This window comes from Sitophilus oryzae, unplaced genomic scaffold, assembly GCF_002938485.1.
Source record: "Sitophilus oryzae breed Bouriz unplaced genomic scaffold, Soryzae_2.0 scaffold_552_pilon_pilon, whole genome shotgun sequence".
In the NCBI taxonomy this organism is placed as follows: domain Eukaryota; kingdom Metazoa; phylum Arthropoda; class Insecta; order Coleoptera; family Curculionidae; genus Sitophilus; species Sitophilus oryzae.
Genome location: NW_022147143.1, coordinates 186,185 through 201,398, shown reverse-complemented (window position 1 = coordinate 201,398; position 15,214 = coordinate 186,185). Strand labels below are relative to the sequence as shown.

General features: G+C 33.1%; 2 protein-coding genes across 2 annotated transcripts; both read left to right on the top strand.

Annotated features, from left to right (window-relative positions):
* Positions 1 to 1,278: 1,278 nt before the first annotated feature.
* LOC115887138 (Golgi phosphoprotein 3 homolog sauron) lies at positions 1,279 to 2,656 on the top strand. Its single transcript, XM_030906478.1, has one exon. The coding sequence runs from the start codon at positions 1,354 to 1,356 to the stop codon at positions 2,209 to 2,211; it is 858 nt and encodes a 285-aa protein (XP_030762338.1). The 5' UTR covers positions 1,279 to 1,353; the 3' UTR covers positions 2,212 to 2,656.
* A 1,497-nt stretch (positions 2,657 to 4,153) lies between these two features.
* LOC115887109 (solute carrier organic anion transporter family member 5A1-like) lies at positions 4,154 to 14,358 on the top strand. The gene is made up of 11 exons (XM_030906434.1): positions 4,154 to 4,418; positions 4,963 to 5,152; positions 5,224 to 5,524; positions 5,583 to 6,156; positions 6,523 to 6,882; positions 6,936 to 7,100; positions 7,157 to 7,519; positions 7,578 to 7,791; positions 9,570 to 9,718; positions 12,362 to 12,550; positions 12,609 to 14,358. Exons 2-11 carry the CDS (start codon positions 5,046 to 5,048, stop codon positions 12,812 to 12,814), a joined length of 2,628 nt encoding a protein of 875 aa, XP_030762294.1. The 5' UTR covers positions 4,154 to 4,418; positions 4,963 to 5,045; the 3' UTR covers positions 12,815 to 14,358.
* The last annotated feature ends 856 nt before the right edge of the window (positions 14,359 to 15,214 follow it).

Here is a 15,214-nt window from a genome sequence, read left to right as displayed (position 1 = left end):
AGTTATTTGCAATTAATAGCAACTTGTTAAGGTATGTAAAGTGTATCGTAACTCAGGCAGACCTTAGATTTGCTTTTTCACATAAATGCTTTAGCGTTTCAAGAATAAATACTACGAAAAATATAAGTGTTGCGAAATTTTGTGAGGTGTGTATTATGGTTTCCTTTGTTGAAGTTGAATACGTTTTTTTTGCATATTATCATATTATTTAATACTGTTAAATGATATTTGCCACTTGTGTCGTTCTCTTTGAGTTTTGCAGTCTTATCTAATTTATCCCTGATTATTTGAAGCGGGAGATAAATGATTGTTCGACAGTAATTTGATAACGTTTTTGGTCCATAAGAGCTATAAACTCTTCGTAAATAAAAAAATATACCGGTAAAGTCCTTTTATAAAACTTCGTGTTTTTTTTGACCTTCCATTACGCCTTTTTTTACTCTTTTCACCCTGTAGCAAAAATTCCTAGTCGTATTATTTAATTTCTGTCATAAAATGTCAGCAAGAATAGTGATAACTGAAGAAAAATGCCAATGTCCCACTATTTTAGTTTTCGTTACACTGTGCGGCGGCGTGATATGGGTAAAGATAATTTCTGATTTTTGCCGTTGAAGCGCTGCGGTCGGCATTTGTTGAAATCAACTGAAATGCACAAAGCCTATAATAAAGTTAGGGCCTTTTAGCACAGATTTTTCTGTGCTGTTAGACTTAATATAATTCTTGGATTACAATAAGGTCACGATATTCAATATATGGCGACCCTAGCGATATTATGACGCGATGATTCTTCGTAATACACTAGATATTTCTAAATAACATAGAGATATGTACAAAGTTGTATTTAAATTTAAGTTCTACGCTTTATTGTGTTGTATAACATAATTTAATATAAATACACGTAAAAATTTAACTACCAGAAATCACATTAACATATTCTAAAGGTTTTGGCATTTATTTAATTTTTAATAAATTTATTTGATTAAGTAAAATAATTAAAACCGTATAATCGAAAAAAAATGGCGTCCAGTTGGCTTGGAAATGAACATCGATGACATTCCCCATATAAGTTTACATATAACATGACAGCGATCTTCATTTCATAGCTATCGCTGACGCCGTTTTTTTCGATCATACGGTGTATTTTTCAATATTAAATATAAATAATTCTGTAATTTTTAATTTTATTGTTGTGCACTCTGCCAACAGATGGCCAAAAAAATAAAAGTGTACTAACTTTCACCTAGATGGTGCTAATTCATGACGTCCCATTCTGACATTTCAAGACATTCTACACCTCTCAAATCAAAGCGTAAACGTCAACATTTGATAATTTAGATATGTACGTTGAAAAAAATGAATCGTAGTGAAGGTTTTGTGAAAAGGCGTAATATAACCCGAGAAACAACTGACGGAATACCAAAAGAAGATAGCGATGAACGAAAACTAAACAAGGAAGAAAGCACAGAAGATGAAGACTCCAAAGAAACCAGACTCACATTGATGGAAGAAGTGTTGCTGCTTGGCCTGAAAGATAAAGAAGGTTACACCTCATTTTGGAATGATTGTATTTCTAGTGGACTACGAGGATGTATCTTGATCGAGCTGGGTCTGAGAGGCAGAGTTGAACTTGAAAGAAATGGTGTGAGGAGGAGGAGTCTGTTGGCCCGAAAACTTATTGTGAAAAGCGACAATCCCGTAGGTGATGTCCTTTTAGATGAAGCATTGAAGCATCTGAAATACACAGATCCACCTGAGAGTGTTCAGTCTTGGATCGACTATTTGAGTGGTGAAACTTGGAACCCTCTGAAATTGAGGTATCAACTAAAAAATGTAAGGGAAAGGCTGGCCAAGAACTTGGTGGAAAAAGGTGTTTTGACTACAGAAAAACAAAACTTTTTATTCTTTGATATGACTACACACCCCTTATCTGATAATATAACGAAAACCAGGCTAATTAAAAAGATTCAAGAGGCAGTTTTAACTAAATGGGTGAACAATCCACATCAAATGGACAAGAGGATGTTAGCTCTAATATTTCTTGCACATGCCAGTGACGTTCTGGAAAATGCATTTGCTCCTCTGAATGATGATGACTATGATGTAGCCTTAAAGAGAGTTAGGAAGCTTCTGGATTTAAATTTTGAAGAGGAATCAAATAAACCAAACACGTGTGAAGTTCTTTGGGCTGTTTTTGCCGCCTTTACAAAATGATACACATCCATGTTATTTGTCAAAAAGTTAGCTTAGGCTTAACATCTTGTACATTATTCATTTATTACTCAAATGCCCTTATGACATGTTGATTTTACTTCATAGAACATTCTTATATTATTAGGGGTTTTGGAATGACCTGTCATAATATTGGAACAGGACAGTTTGTACTAGATATTTATATTTCTGTTCATAATTTGTAATATCCTGGAGTACATATTTCTTGCTTATACATATTCCTTTTCTGTTGTACTGTGATAAAAGGATGCAAATTTCATTAGTCAAAAGGGATTTATCAGTTTAGAATGTATTGTTTTTAAATTTGAACTAAATCAAGTTTCTCTTTTATATTATTTTTAATTACTTGTTAGATAAATATTGTTAGTATCATGAATTATATATTAAAACTGAGTATATGTCATACATTAAAAGTCGGTGTGTGAAATATGGATTATATTATTTCTCCTTTATTACAATCAAATAAATATGTCTAGAAAATGAAGATGTTTATACATTTGTGCGTTGTTTTGCTTGTTCTTCAAAGTGTTTCTTCAGTCTTGCTTTTTCTTTTAAAGACTGTTCGTAATTCCTTTGTCTATTGGCTAGCCTTTCTTTTTTCAAGCATTTCCTCATTTTGCTATCTTCAGGATTGCAATGTCCAAAGAATTTTAGAAATAAATGCTGTAAATAAAACGGGGCTACTTAAGAACAATAAATAGTTTAACAAAACTTTGGAGATTTTAATTTATATATTATATGTACTTACATCGGAATGACATTTTCTTAGTAAGGCAATTAGCTCATTGCATTCATCTGTATGTAAATGTGGAGATAAATCTGTATGCATAATTAAATAAGATTCCTCAATAACTTATATAACAAAACTTGCTTATAAGGAAATCAAGCTTAAAACTGTGCTTATCCAAATAACACCTTCGAATTTTCAGCAAAATCCTTGCTCCTGCTAATAGTTGTAATATAAGTTACGAAAGAACATATAAAAGTAAATAATAAAACAATACCTTTAAAACTCAGTAAAGCATGCTTTGATACAGAAAATAGGGCTCCTTAAAGCACAGCCTTTAAATCAAATAAACAATCAAAATAATCTCTTATCCTGGAAGTGAATATTTGGTTGCCTACTACGTATACTTATCCATTGATTCAGGGCCATGTAAGTGAAATATTAAAAATGGTTCCAGCAAAAGTTTCCCAGTTATGACGGATGATGGCGCTGATCGTCAAAATTTTTGGACAGGGATTTTGCTTACCGACAATACGACGTGAGCTACGACCGGACCAGGACTATGGAGTCTAAAAGGTTTGGTTTGGTTTTTTAAGCCCTCCATAACCAGGACCAATCAGAATGATCAGTCTTTCTTGGACATTTGCCGCGGAAGTGTGTGTTAATTTCTGTTGTGATAAGTGTGGTTGTGTTTACAGTTTGATTTTTCGGTTTTGATATTATGTTAAAATTAATTTTGAAGTATTGTATCACCTGGTTTTATGTAATAGTATTTACTTTTTTTAGTTCTATGATCTGATATGTTATGATTTGTTAATGTTTGTTTAACAATGTTATACCAAAGAGGTTATACTTAATATACTTATCAATTTGCATAGCCTAACTTTTTTATCAATAAACTTTGTAGATTTTCAGATTATTTAATTCCTTTTGTTTCCGTTTGTAATTTTATTTTTAAGACATATTATGTGATTGTTTCACATAATATGTTTTAAAAATAAAATTGCAAATAGCGAAAAAAAATAATTAAAATTAAAAAGTGTATTTTACAATTCCCCCCGACCCCGCACCCCTTTGGCTAACCTATAATGTCAGCTATGTCGAGAGATGGCGTTACGAAAATGGAACCGATTTATTACAAGGAACTTGGGCTTCTTTTTCGTTAGTATATTCTGTGCATTGATTATCTAACGGTACTAGAGAAAGGAAAATGCCACTATTGACGTTTGTTCGCAGCTTGTGTTGACATTTGTGATGTGATTGTGATGTGTGATTTCTGACAAACAGCTGTGAAGTCGTGTGTGGTTTCTGTGTAAAAAGAATTTTAAAATATTTTTTTAACATGAAAAGACCATGAAAGTAAAATATCCTGTGATTTCAGAAAAGTTGTGATAGTATTTTTAATCAAATCGTACCTTTTTAAAACATATAATCAGAATGGTTTAGGAAAATATTGACCTCTGTAAGTATTCGTTTATCAAGTCTGAAATCTCCCATTTATTTGAAAGTATTTTAGTAGTGTTGAAATATATTTAGTCAATATTGGCTATTTATGAAATGAATTGCAAGAAACTGCCACAGTTTGTGCTCATTTTGTCAATAGTAAATATGTAATAGGTCACCCTAGTGTTAATGTATTTCACAATAGATTACTGTCTCGTTTTATTTGCAATTTACTTATTAAAATATGCATCATTTTTTTTAAATAAGTAAAATTAAATAATCTATTAAAGTAATCTATAGGATTTTCAACAACAAAATATTTTTTAGTCACGGATTTACCTATGCCACTCTTACAAAATAGTGATAAACAAATATTTGCTTTGAGTCATTGTAATCGCTAAATTTTTCTTAAGGGGTTTGCTTTTTTATGTGGAGGTGTTTTACTAAAGAAAAATATTCACTATCTTGTGAAGATTTATTGGTATTTTGTGTAAACTGTTTATTTTATTCCAACATTTGGGTAAATAATGTGCCATTCAAATTTTTTTTTTTTTTCATTACAGTATTAAGTCTCAATATTAGCCTTTGAAACCATGCTTGGCCCATGTACTAAATTAATATTGAATTAATTAATAAAGCGCGTGCAATGGTAGGGACCACTGAAAAAATGGGGACCACAGCCCCAGCAGGGACCACGGAAACAAGTGGTCAAACTATAGGATCCACTTCACAAGGACACTGTAAAGGACATAGGTTAGCTCTTGAAAACTTCCAATTCAAAATTTCTTACTAAAAAAACTCCATTTTTATTTTTGAATATACAGAAGGCAGGAATCAATGTATGCAATGACTGGCTTATACTCTGAAAGCATTCCTGAAGAACAGGGTGGTTCTTGTCCAGATAAGAGTACCTCAAAGTGTACAACGTTTTGTCATGGTACGGACACTATCATTAAATGCCACAGCAGAAACCCCTCGGCTAATTTCGATCCTCACAGGGCAATGCAATCTGCTGTTGGCTCCCTGGCTCGAACTAATGAACAGCCTTTAATGTTAGGAAACACCAAACAGTGTGGCATACTAGGTTTTAGACCCTCATGCCTTCAAAATCTTGCAAGTATTAAAGTAAGTATTTTTTAAATTCAGTCCTCTTTGTATGCTGTTATTGAATTTAATTTTTTAGACTTTTGTACTACTGTTATCCTTCTTAGTCACACTGCAACAGGCGTTAAGTTCAGGATACATTAATTCTGTGATAACAACAATAGAAAAAAGGTTTGAGATCCCTTCAAGTCTCTCTGGTTTAGTTGCATCATCTTATGAAATAGGAAATGTGATAACAGTTATATTTGTAAGCTACTTGGGTAGTCGACGCCACATACCCGTATGGATTGGCGTCGGATCAGTTTTAATGGGAATAGGCTCCCTTATATTCATGGTACCGCATTTTATCGCAGATGAAAACGTCGGTATCGCGATGCTAAATAACACTGAAGATAATATGTGCAGAGTTGTAACTGTGCATGACCGAGACATGGGGCTTGGAAGGCTTTCTTCGGGGCTATCGTCACCTCCATTAGCCCCAAACAACATCAGAGGTGACAACTGCATTAGGGGTTCACCTTCTACCACAGCCCCCGTTTTGTTGTTTGTCGTCGCTCAGTTACTACTGGGCTGTGGGGGGTCGCCTTTATTTACTCTAGGAACTACTTATGTAGATGATCACGTCAGGCCTGAGAGTTCCTCTATTTATATAGGTATGGTTTTTAATATGACATATGCTGATAATTAATTAACACAATACTATATGCATTTTCTCCAAAAAATAATTCTATATGCGTATTTCGCCACTGCAAAAAAAATCTACAAAATAAAATTTGCCTAACGCACAAAAAAAATGCTTAACGTTTCGGAAAGTTTATCTCTTTCCGTCGTCGGAAGCGAAAAAATACAAAGAATAGAGAAAAAACTATTTAAAATATTTTTTTTTTAAAATTCAAAAAAGAACTATTTTATTTTGTAGATTTTCTTGCAGTGGCGAAATACGAAATAACCATACAGGATTTTATTGGAGAGATGAATCCGCCAAATAGGTATAAACATTTTTTATATGCATTTTGCAGGATGTATGTACAGTATGGCCGCGTTTGGTCCTGTTCTGGGATTCCTTCTTGGAGCATATTTACTTTCGTTTCACATGGACTCTTTTTCGAAAATAATCTCCATCAGTGCGGGAGATAAGCGCTGGATTGGTATGTGGTGGGGCGGGTTCCTTTTATGCGGCTTTCTGCTGATCGTCGTGGCGATTCCTTTCTTTTCCTTTCCCAAAGTGCTGGTCCACGAAAAGGAAAAAATACGGTTGATGGAAAAGAAAGCAGCGGAACAAGGCAGCAACTCAAACAGCACCAACAAAGAAAAAGAGAAGATTGCAGCAAACCCCATCAAGAAGGAAGAAGATCCAGCCTATGGAAGGGATATCAAAGGTGCGGAATTAACTACACATCAGAAACGTGATTGTATTAATCAATTTTTTTAGATATTCCTAAATCAATGTGGAAGCTTGCTTCTAATCCTGTATACATGGTGACATGTTTAGGCGCTTGCACGGAGCTGATAATCGTCTCTGGGTTTGTAGTGTTTCTTCCAAAATATTTGGAAACGCAGTTCAGTTTAGGTAAAAGCCAGGCAAGCGTTTTTACAGGTACAGGGATGGAGAAAAAAGGGATAAGGCGATATTTCAATTCGTAATTGTTTTAGGATCAATCGCAATTCCCGGAGCTTGCATAGGTATCTTCATTGGAGGGCTGATCTTGAAGAAGATGGAACTGAGACCTAAGGGCGCCGTTCAGTTCGTGCTCATCTCCAATTCGATTTGCCTTCTGTGCTACGGTCTGTTATTTTTTTTGGGGTGCGACAATTTAAAGATGGCGGGCACGACCATCCCTTACTTCAACAGCACTCAGCCCTTCCAGGTGAATTTGACGGCTTCCTGCAACTTCGGCTGCGAGTGCAGCATGAACGATGTGGAACCGGTTTGCGGCAACAACGGGCTCACTTATTTCAGTCCGTGCCATGCGGGGTGCACGTCTATTTTAAGCTCTAATTATACCAACTGTGCCTGTAAGTGAAACATCCTTTTCTCCGTTTAAATAAAAAGAAAATCTCTGTTATTTCGCAGGTATACATGGGAATATGAGTTTAAAAAATAATTCTTCCTTAAATTACGCTTCCCCACTGGATAGTGGCTATTCAGAGGTTACCATAGTGCCTGTGGCTACCGCAGGGCCCTGCAACTCGCAATGTCACACCATATATCCTTTTTTGATATTGTTGTTTTTTATGACGTTTATAGTAGCTATCACACAGATGCCTTTATTGATGATCGTCCTGAGGTGCGAGCATAAACGTATTTTTTGAAGTGAATCTTCTTTACGCAATTTAATTAAAAATTTTTTTACTCTTTAAAAAATTATTTGTTACACGTTTGCAAAACTATTTTTTACGCGTAATTTTTTTTAATTTATTTCAAATTACACTTTTTTAAACATGTCCTTCAAATCCTTCAATTTGACAGCTGTTAGTAAGAAGTTTCACTTCAAATATGCGCACATAGTGTACAGGGTGGGTCAAATTCGACGCTTTTAAATGGAAACACCCTTTTCTATAGGAGATAGACGAAAACTAATATCGGTGTCTGGAGCTCAATTTTTGTCAAAAACATGATGGTGAAAACCGCACATCAATATCTGTTAACGTTTCGGAGTTATGGGGTATTTTTTAAAAATGTTCATTTTTAACAAATCGCTGTAACTTTTTTGCTATGGGAAATTTTGTTTTTCTATGAAAATGAAAACATTTCCAAAGCACCTTTTCACGTAGAATTTAATGGTTTAAGTATAATTTTTTTAAAATTAATAATTTAAGAGTTATCAACCGAAAAATTGTTTTTTTATTTGGGACACCCTCTATATTTTTAATTAACTGAAAAGAATTTAAAATTACCTTTCCAAAAATATAGCACACTTGATATTTTGTTATAATCCCCTTCGAAATACAGAATTTTTGAAAGTTCCCCACTTTTAACTAGTAGGCTTTGGACCCCTTATTGATGATATGCCCTTAATGGAACTCGAAAACATATTTTTCCAGCAAGACGACACACCGCCTCTGAACGCTGAAGTTATCAGCAAAGTTTTGCAGCCAATTTCAAGAATAATTGGATAGCTAACCAAGATCCCAGCCATTGGCCGTCGAGACCGCCTGACTTAGTGCCCATGGATCTAATCCTATGGATATATTTGCGGAAGAATAAAGGTTCCTTATTCTTCCGTATAATCTAGACAATAATTAAAAATACTTAGCAGTTATGAGAGGGTGTCTTTCACCCTACTTAGTTAATGAATTCCGCGAGAAATGTTCAAAAACTGCCCCGTCTACGTCTGTCCATAACAGAAGACGGTCGATATGTCGAACACCTGTAGCAAAATCTCATGTCTTGGTTTGCTATTTATTTTTATTGTTGTTATTAGATATAGTTTAAATGCGTTGATGTTAGGTTAAATATATTTTAAATTGTTATAAAATTCTGCATCTCTCATAGCAAATATTATTTTCGTTTTAATTGATGCTCACAGCTAGAATTTTTTTGTATTACAGCCGGTGCTGTTCAAAGCCTACTTATTTAAAGCGGGCGAATTTTTATATACTCAATATCTCGAAGAGGAATCGAGCAAAATATCAAGTGTGTTATATTTTTGGATTCTTTTCGATAAATTAAAAATATACAGGGTTTCCCATATAAAAAATCAAATTTTCTGTTGATAATTCTTAAATTATTAATTTTAAAAAAATTATACTTAAACCATTAAATTCTACGTAAAAAGGTGCTTTGGAAACGTTTTCATAAAAATACAAAATTTTCCATAGCAAAAAAGTTACAGCGATTTGTTAAAAATGCACATTTTTGAAAAACACCCCGTAACTCCGAAACGGTAACAGATATTGATGTGCGGTTTTCACCATCATGTTTTTGACAAAAATTCAGCTCCAGACACCGATATTAGTTTTCGTCTATCTCCTATAGAAAAGGGTGTTTCCATTTAAAAGCGTCGAATTTGACCCACCCTGTACTTTTTTAAGTTGCAGAGGTTCGTAATTAGTCGTTTTTTAGATCCGTCGATGAAGAGGAAAGGTCGTTCGCCTTAGGCATGCAGTTTGTAATATTTCGCTTGTTCGGATACATCCCCGCGCCTATATTGTTTGGAAATTTGATTGATTCCACTTGTTTGCTATGGAAAAGCACCTGTGGCACAAAAGGAGGTATTTAAATATCTATCAGTTTTTTTCACTCAAATCTGTACTCAAACCTTACTAAAATATTTACTAAAAACTCCGATCCATTTTTAAAAAATGTATGCTCCCCAAAAGTTGCCTATTAAAGATGCTGAAATGTATAAATATAATCCATATTTATTTTTATGCAAGGGGTATGGTATAGCCGGATTAATATGAGAAATTTTTGACTCGCACTCAGCGGATCGATTTGGTGTCGAATCAAAATAATTCACCTAATTTTTTAGCTCTTTAACTCAAACGGTTTTCGAGATTTTCAAAAAAAACTGTTTTTTAAATTTTATTTTTATTTTTATAGTAAAATTCAAAATTAATTAATGATGATTTTTTTCTAATTCTTTGAAGTCTTAAGATATGAAAAAATAATATGATCATAATTCTTAAACGAAAAGTCGATTTTTAGCGGAGGAAAGAAAATTAAAATCTTCATTTTTTCAACCTTTGTGAAATATGTCACTCACTAAAAATCGTCAGAAAATGTCTTTTATATTCTGTTACACTCAGGATTTTTTTAGAATTTTTTGAAGTGGTGGAACAATATGAAAAAAATTAAAAAACGATTTTTTTTTTCTAAAATCTTCTGGTTTAACTAACTTATATTTTTGTTTAGTTTAAAAAAGTGAGTAGAAAATATTTTTTTCATTAAAAATACATCCTTGCCAGATATAGACATAAAGATTATTTTAAAAAAATTGAGTACGAGAAGATTTTAGAAAAAAAATGAGTTTTATTTTTTTCATATATGTACCCAAGTAGCATTTTCACGACTTGCGACCACATGTTTACTAAACACAACGTTGGATTAGTTACAAAAAATAGTTATCTCCCTACCTTGGGTATTAAAATAAATTTAAACGTTTTTATAACGTTGTGCCGACGTTGGACTAGTACTACAGCAAAGTAGAAGCTTCTGCGACGTCGAATAAACGTTGTCTTGTAACCTTTTTTGCTTAAGTGATCTTTAGGTGATTTGGACAACGTAGTTACAACGTTGGATAATATAGAGTTTTCCGACGTCAGTTTCAGGACCTATTCCAACGTTATGCAAACGTCGTCTGTTTTACTAATTCCAACGTTGTTTAGATTTCCTTATTCTTACGTTGGTAGGACGTAGAGTCACTACCTTTTTGCAACTGTATTGAACCATAACCTTAAATCTTAAATTTTCAATTCATTGTTCTGTTCAGTCAGACAGTTCAGTGCTGTTTTTGTTTTTATAAAAAAAAAACTTAATTAAAATGGGACATAAGAAAGGTACATATAAAACTAAATTTAAATATACATCGACATATATTACCGACACTTCCTCGTTTATTTAGATTATAGAGGGCGGCACAAGCTAGACTCTAGAATGACTAAATTAGGCAATCTTGCGACTAGTATACTACCTGTTAAGGCCGAACTGCGACTTTATTAGTCCAGTATGCGACTACTCGAACTACTCCATCTTAATCTCCAAAACAACAAAGTTAAAGCCGCCATGTTGTTAAATAAGAAAATGTTTCGTTCTTAAAATAGCAATTCCTGCTTTTTGAATACATTAACTTGAAATATTTGACCCTAAAAAATACGCGGAAACAATTTTTTCGAATGCGAATAAATTATTCTCATTTTACTAAAAAAAAAATTCAAGAAAATTTTTAAAACTTCTTTAATTTCAAGGCCCATTAGTATTTTTTAAAGTAGAAACAATACATTTATCAATAAAGTTGTTTGCGTTTAACTTTTTACCTTGGGTAACGAGTTACAGAGTCGGTTAAAGTGTTTCAATAATTATGATCTTCAAACATCCTCCACACTTAAATACTTTTGTTTTGTTTTCCTTCACTGCCATCTGACATATGTCTCTAACTAAATTATAAATATAATATTTTTACTATAATTATCCCAATTTAGGATAAAACGCGACTTAGACGCCATATTAGTTTTGTATTTCTGTGAATTAGGATTTTAAACAACGTTGCAGTTTGTACTAAATTAGGCTTCTAGCCAACGTCGGTATCCAACGTCGTTTCGACCCAAAAATTATTCTCCAAACTAGTGCAGACTAGGGTTGTGCCGACGTTGCGCCCCGACGTTTGGTCGCGTGACACAACGTTGTCCCGACGTCCAAATGCTGCTTGGGTAGTGTTTTTCATATATGAGTATAAAAGACATTTTTTGACGATTTTTAGTGAGTGACATATTTAACAAAGGTTAAAAAAAATGTTGATTTTAATTTTCTTTCCGCCGCTAAAAATCGGCTTTTCGTTTAAGAATCATGATCATATTATTTTTTCATGTCTTAGACTTCTAAAAATTAAAAAAAATCATAATTAATTTATTTTGAATTTTATTATAAAAAAAATAAAATTGAAAAACCCGTTTAGTTAAAGAGCTAAAAATTTAGGTGAATTATTTTGATTCGACACCAAATTGATCCCTTGAGTGGGAGTCAAAAAAGCCGCGGGGGCAGATTTCCTAAATTAATGCTGCTATACCCTTTGCTTTTAGTTTTTTCAATGTAAGTAAAACGCCAGATCTGTTCTAAAACTGAATGATCAATGAAATAAAATTTCCTAGATGCGAGTGAAAAAAAACAGATTTATTTAACGAAATAAAACTTTTCAGGCAGGTGTCTCTTGTACGATATAGAACAGTTCAGGTACAGGTATGTGGGTTTATGTGGCAGCATAAAAATATTAGCATTAGGAATATTTCTAATCGATTGGTGGCTGATAAAACGAAGAAAATTAATAGACGAGGAAAAAGTAATGACCCCGAAAGAAATAGTCGGGTCAATTATAAGTTTAGATAAATGTAAGTCCAAATTAACAATAGTATTTAGTGCTATTAGCTTCACCTTTAAATTTTGTAGTATTTTCGGATATGCACAGCAGGGGTCACTCGAGGTGTCACTCCAGAAACCCGAGCTCCGTCACAAACCACGATTTTAACCCAAACACGGCAAAAACCATTAAATTAGTGAAGGAGGCCTTAGAAGCGCATACGGCAAAAGAAAACATTAAAACAGAGGCGTCCTCAAGTGTTGGGGCAGATTTAGAGAACACTAATAAGGATTAATCATTTAAGTACATAGTTATTCATTAATTTAAACTAAACAAACACAAAAAATAATTTCAATAATTCTGATTTGTGAAGTATTATATTTATTAGATATTATTTTTAAAAAAATGCCCTTACCAAATTTGGTAATCTTAAGTACTAACGGTATCATTAATTGGTTATTAATCTGTTTAGGTTGCAAAGCAAATTAAATAAAAAAAATATCGAAGATCTTGGCAGGTAGAGGACGAGCCAACAAATGCATAAAATATATTTACATAATAATTTTAAATTTCAAAAAAGATGTTTACGAATTTTTACGGATATATAAGTATAAGAACGACACGATATTAAAATATTCAGCCAATATTAACTACAAAAAAGAAAATAATGACTGTCCTTGAACTGCCAACAACAGATTAAAACTAATACGGTCGCTTATTATTTGAATAATCCAGTTTATAATTGTTGACATCTAAGATCTAAAATGTTCACTCCAAAAGCATATCTCTAGAAACGTTCGGGTGTGTGAAAAGCCGATTTTTACACTTGCTTTCGAAGTTACACTGCCTAGCTGCCCACACAAAATCCAACAAATAACAACAGTTTTATTTAGAGTTAGGATTCTTTAAAACTTTAGAATTTTTTAATCTCTGAAAACAGTCACGAGCACCTAAGGAGAAGCGTTACATATCAGCAGAATATAGGAAGACTTTCAATTCTATTTTTAAATTGTTCTTGTAACTTAGTTCCAGGCAGAATTTAAACTGCGTGCGTAGCTCTAAATAAAAAAGTAATTTCGTTGTTTACCAGAGGCGTAGCCAGAGGATTTTAACGGAAAAGCGAGTAAAGCGTCTTGAGTGTCCCGACCAAAGGCGCGTAGCGTTTAGCGGTTCTTAATACAAAAATATACACTTTAAACGCTTTACTCGCTATCTGTGGCCGTGGGCGAAAACTTGCTACGCCTCTGTATTGGCGTTTCCCTTATGAGTAGAGTTGACATAGCATAGTCTTTTAATTATGATGCTAACTTATTATATTCAACATCTGTAAGCTAGTGGCAAAATGAAAGTGCAAATAGAATAGGACTGATTTATCTGAATTATTAACTAAAAGATATTATTTATACAATTAATGATCTCTTTCATTGTTCTTTTTTTTTATGATTATACTCCTAATACTGCCAACTATTTGAGGCAACTTATACACTAGTTTTTTAATTGTAACTTGTATACTTATTTTTCCATTTATTTTAATTTGGCAATACTTAGAGACCTAACGATAGATTTACCTAGGTATTGCTAAAAAACATTCCATATAGCTTAAAAATCTATTCTGTACTTAACAGTACATTGTATTTGCTTATTACGTCAAGATAAAATATAGCCTGTACTAATTTACCTTAATTTGCAGTTGATTGTTAAGTATTTTAGTTTCTTACTTAAGTACTATGGTTAATTATCAATATCGAATGAAAAGATCTGACAGCAATATGATGTGATTGAATATTTAATAATATAAGATGACTTGTACTTTGTATTTTGAATAAAAGTTATGAAGTTTCAAGAGTTTTAATGATCTCAAATAGTAATGCACTATTTTAACTATTTGGCGAAGGCGCAATATAAAATCTGCTATAGTGATTTAAACATTCGAGACCTAGTATACATTAAATGCATACAAGTTTTAATTTTATACAGGTTTACTATAAATATTGAAAAATACTAATAGGTATAAATATACAGGGTGATTCAGATTTTACCAGAATAACTTCAGGTATCGATAGAACTAACCGAAATAATGATAGTTTGTATTATAAACCATACTCCAAAAACGCTTCCGCTTGGAGTAAAATGGCGTCAAAATTTGAATTATTTTTCGGTTTTTATTTTATTACTCGTAAGCCAGAGGATCTAAATACGCAAGTGTTTGGTCAAATGCTAAGGGCAACGTGGCTGATATGTGTGAAAAAAATTGGATTAATTGCTATACAGGGCGTTGCTTTTGTGAGTGTCAACTGCACGGAACCCTGTCGAACTTTTTTGTCGCACGCCACTGGATAAATTTGTATTTTTTTTGATAACTTCCGTCTTTTTACTAACTTTTCTTGTTCTTAATTTTTTTTGATATGTCGCTTAGTTTTCGAGATATTCCACAAAATTCCGGACATAGCTCAGTTGCGTTCGAAAAATGTTACATAATTAGCAGCATGCCTTGGAGAACAAAACACATCCTAGAGTAAACTGTTTAAAGTCAAAATAAATTTCATTGTTGTTTGTGACTTTAGTTGTGAAGTTTATTGTGCAAAAAGATGCCCAGAACTTTTACAAATGCCGAATACGCCAACATGCATTATGTTTATGGTTTCTGCGACGGAAATTCTAATGCTGCCGTTGAAGAATACCGCCTACGATTTCC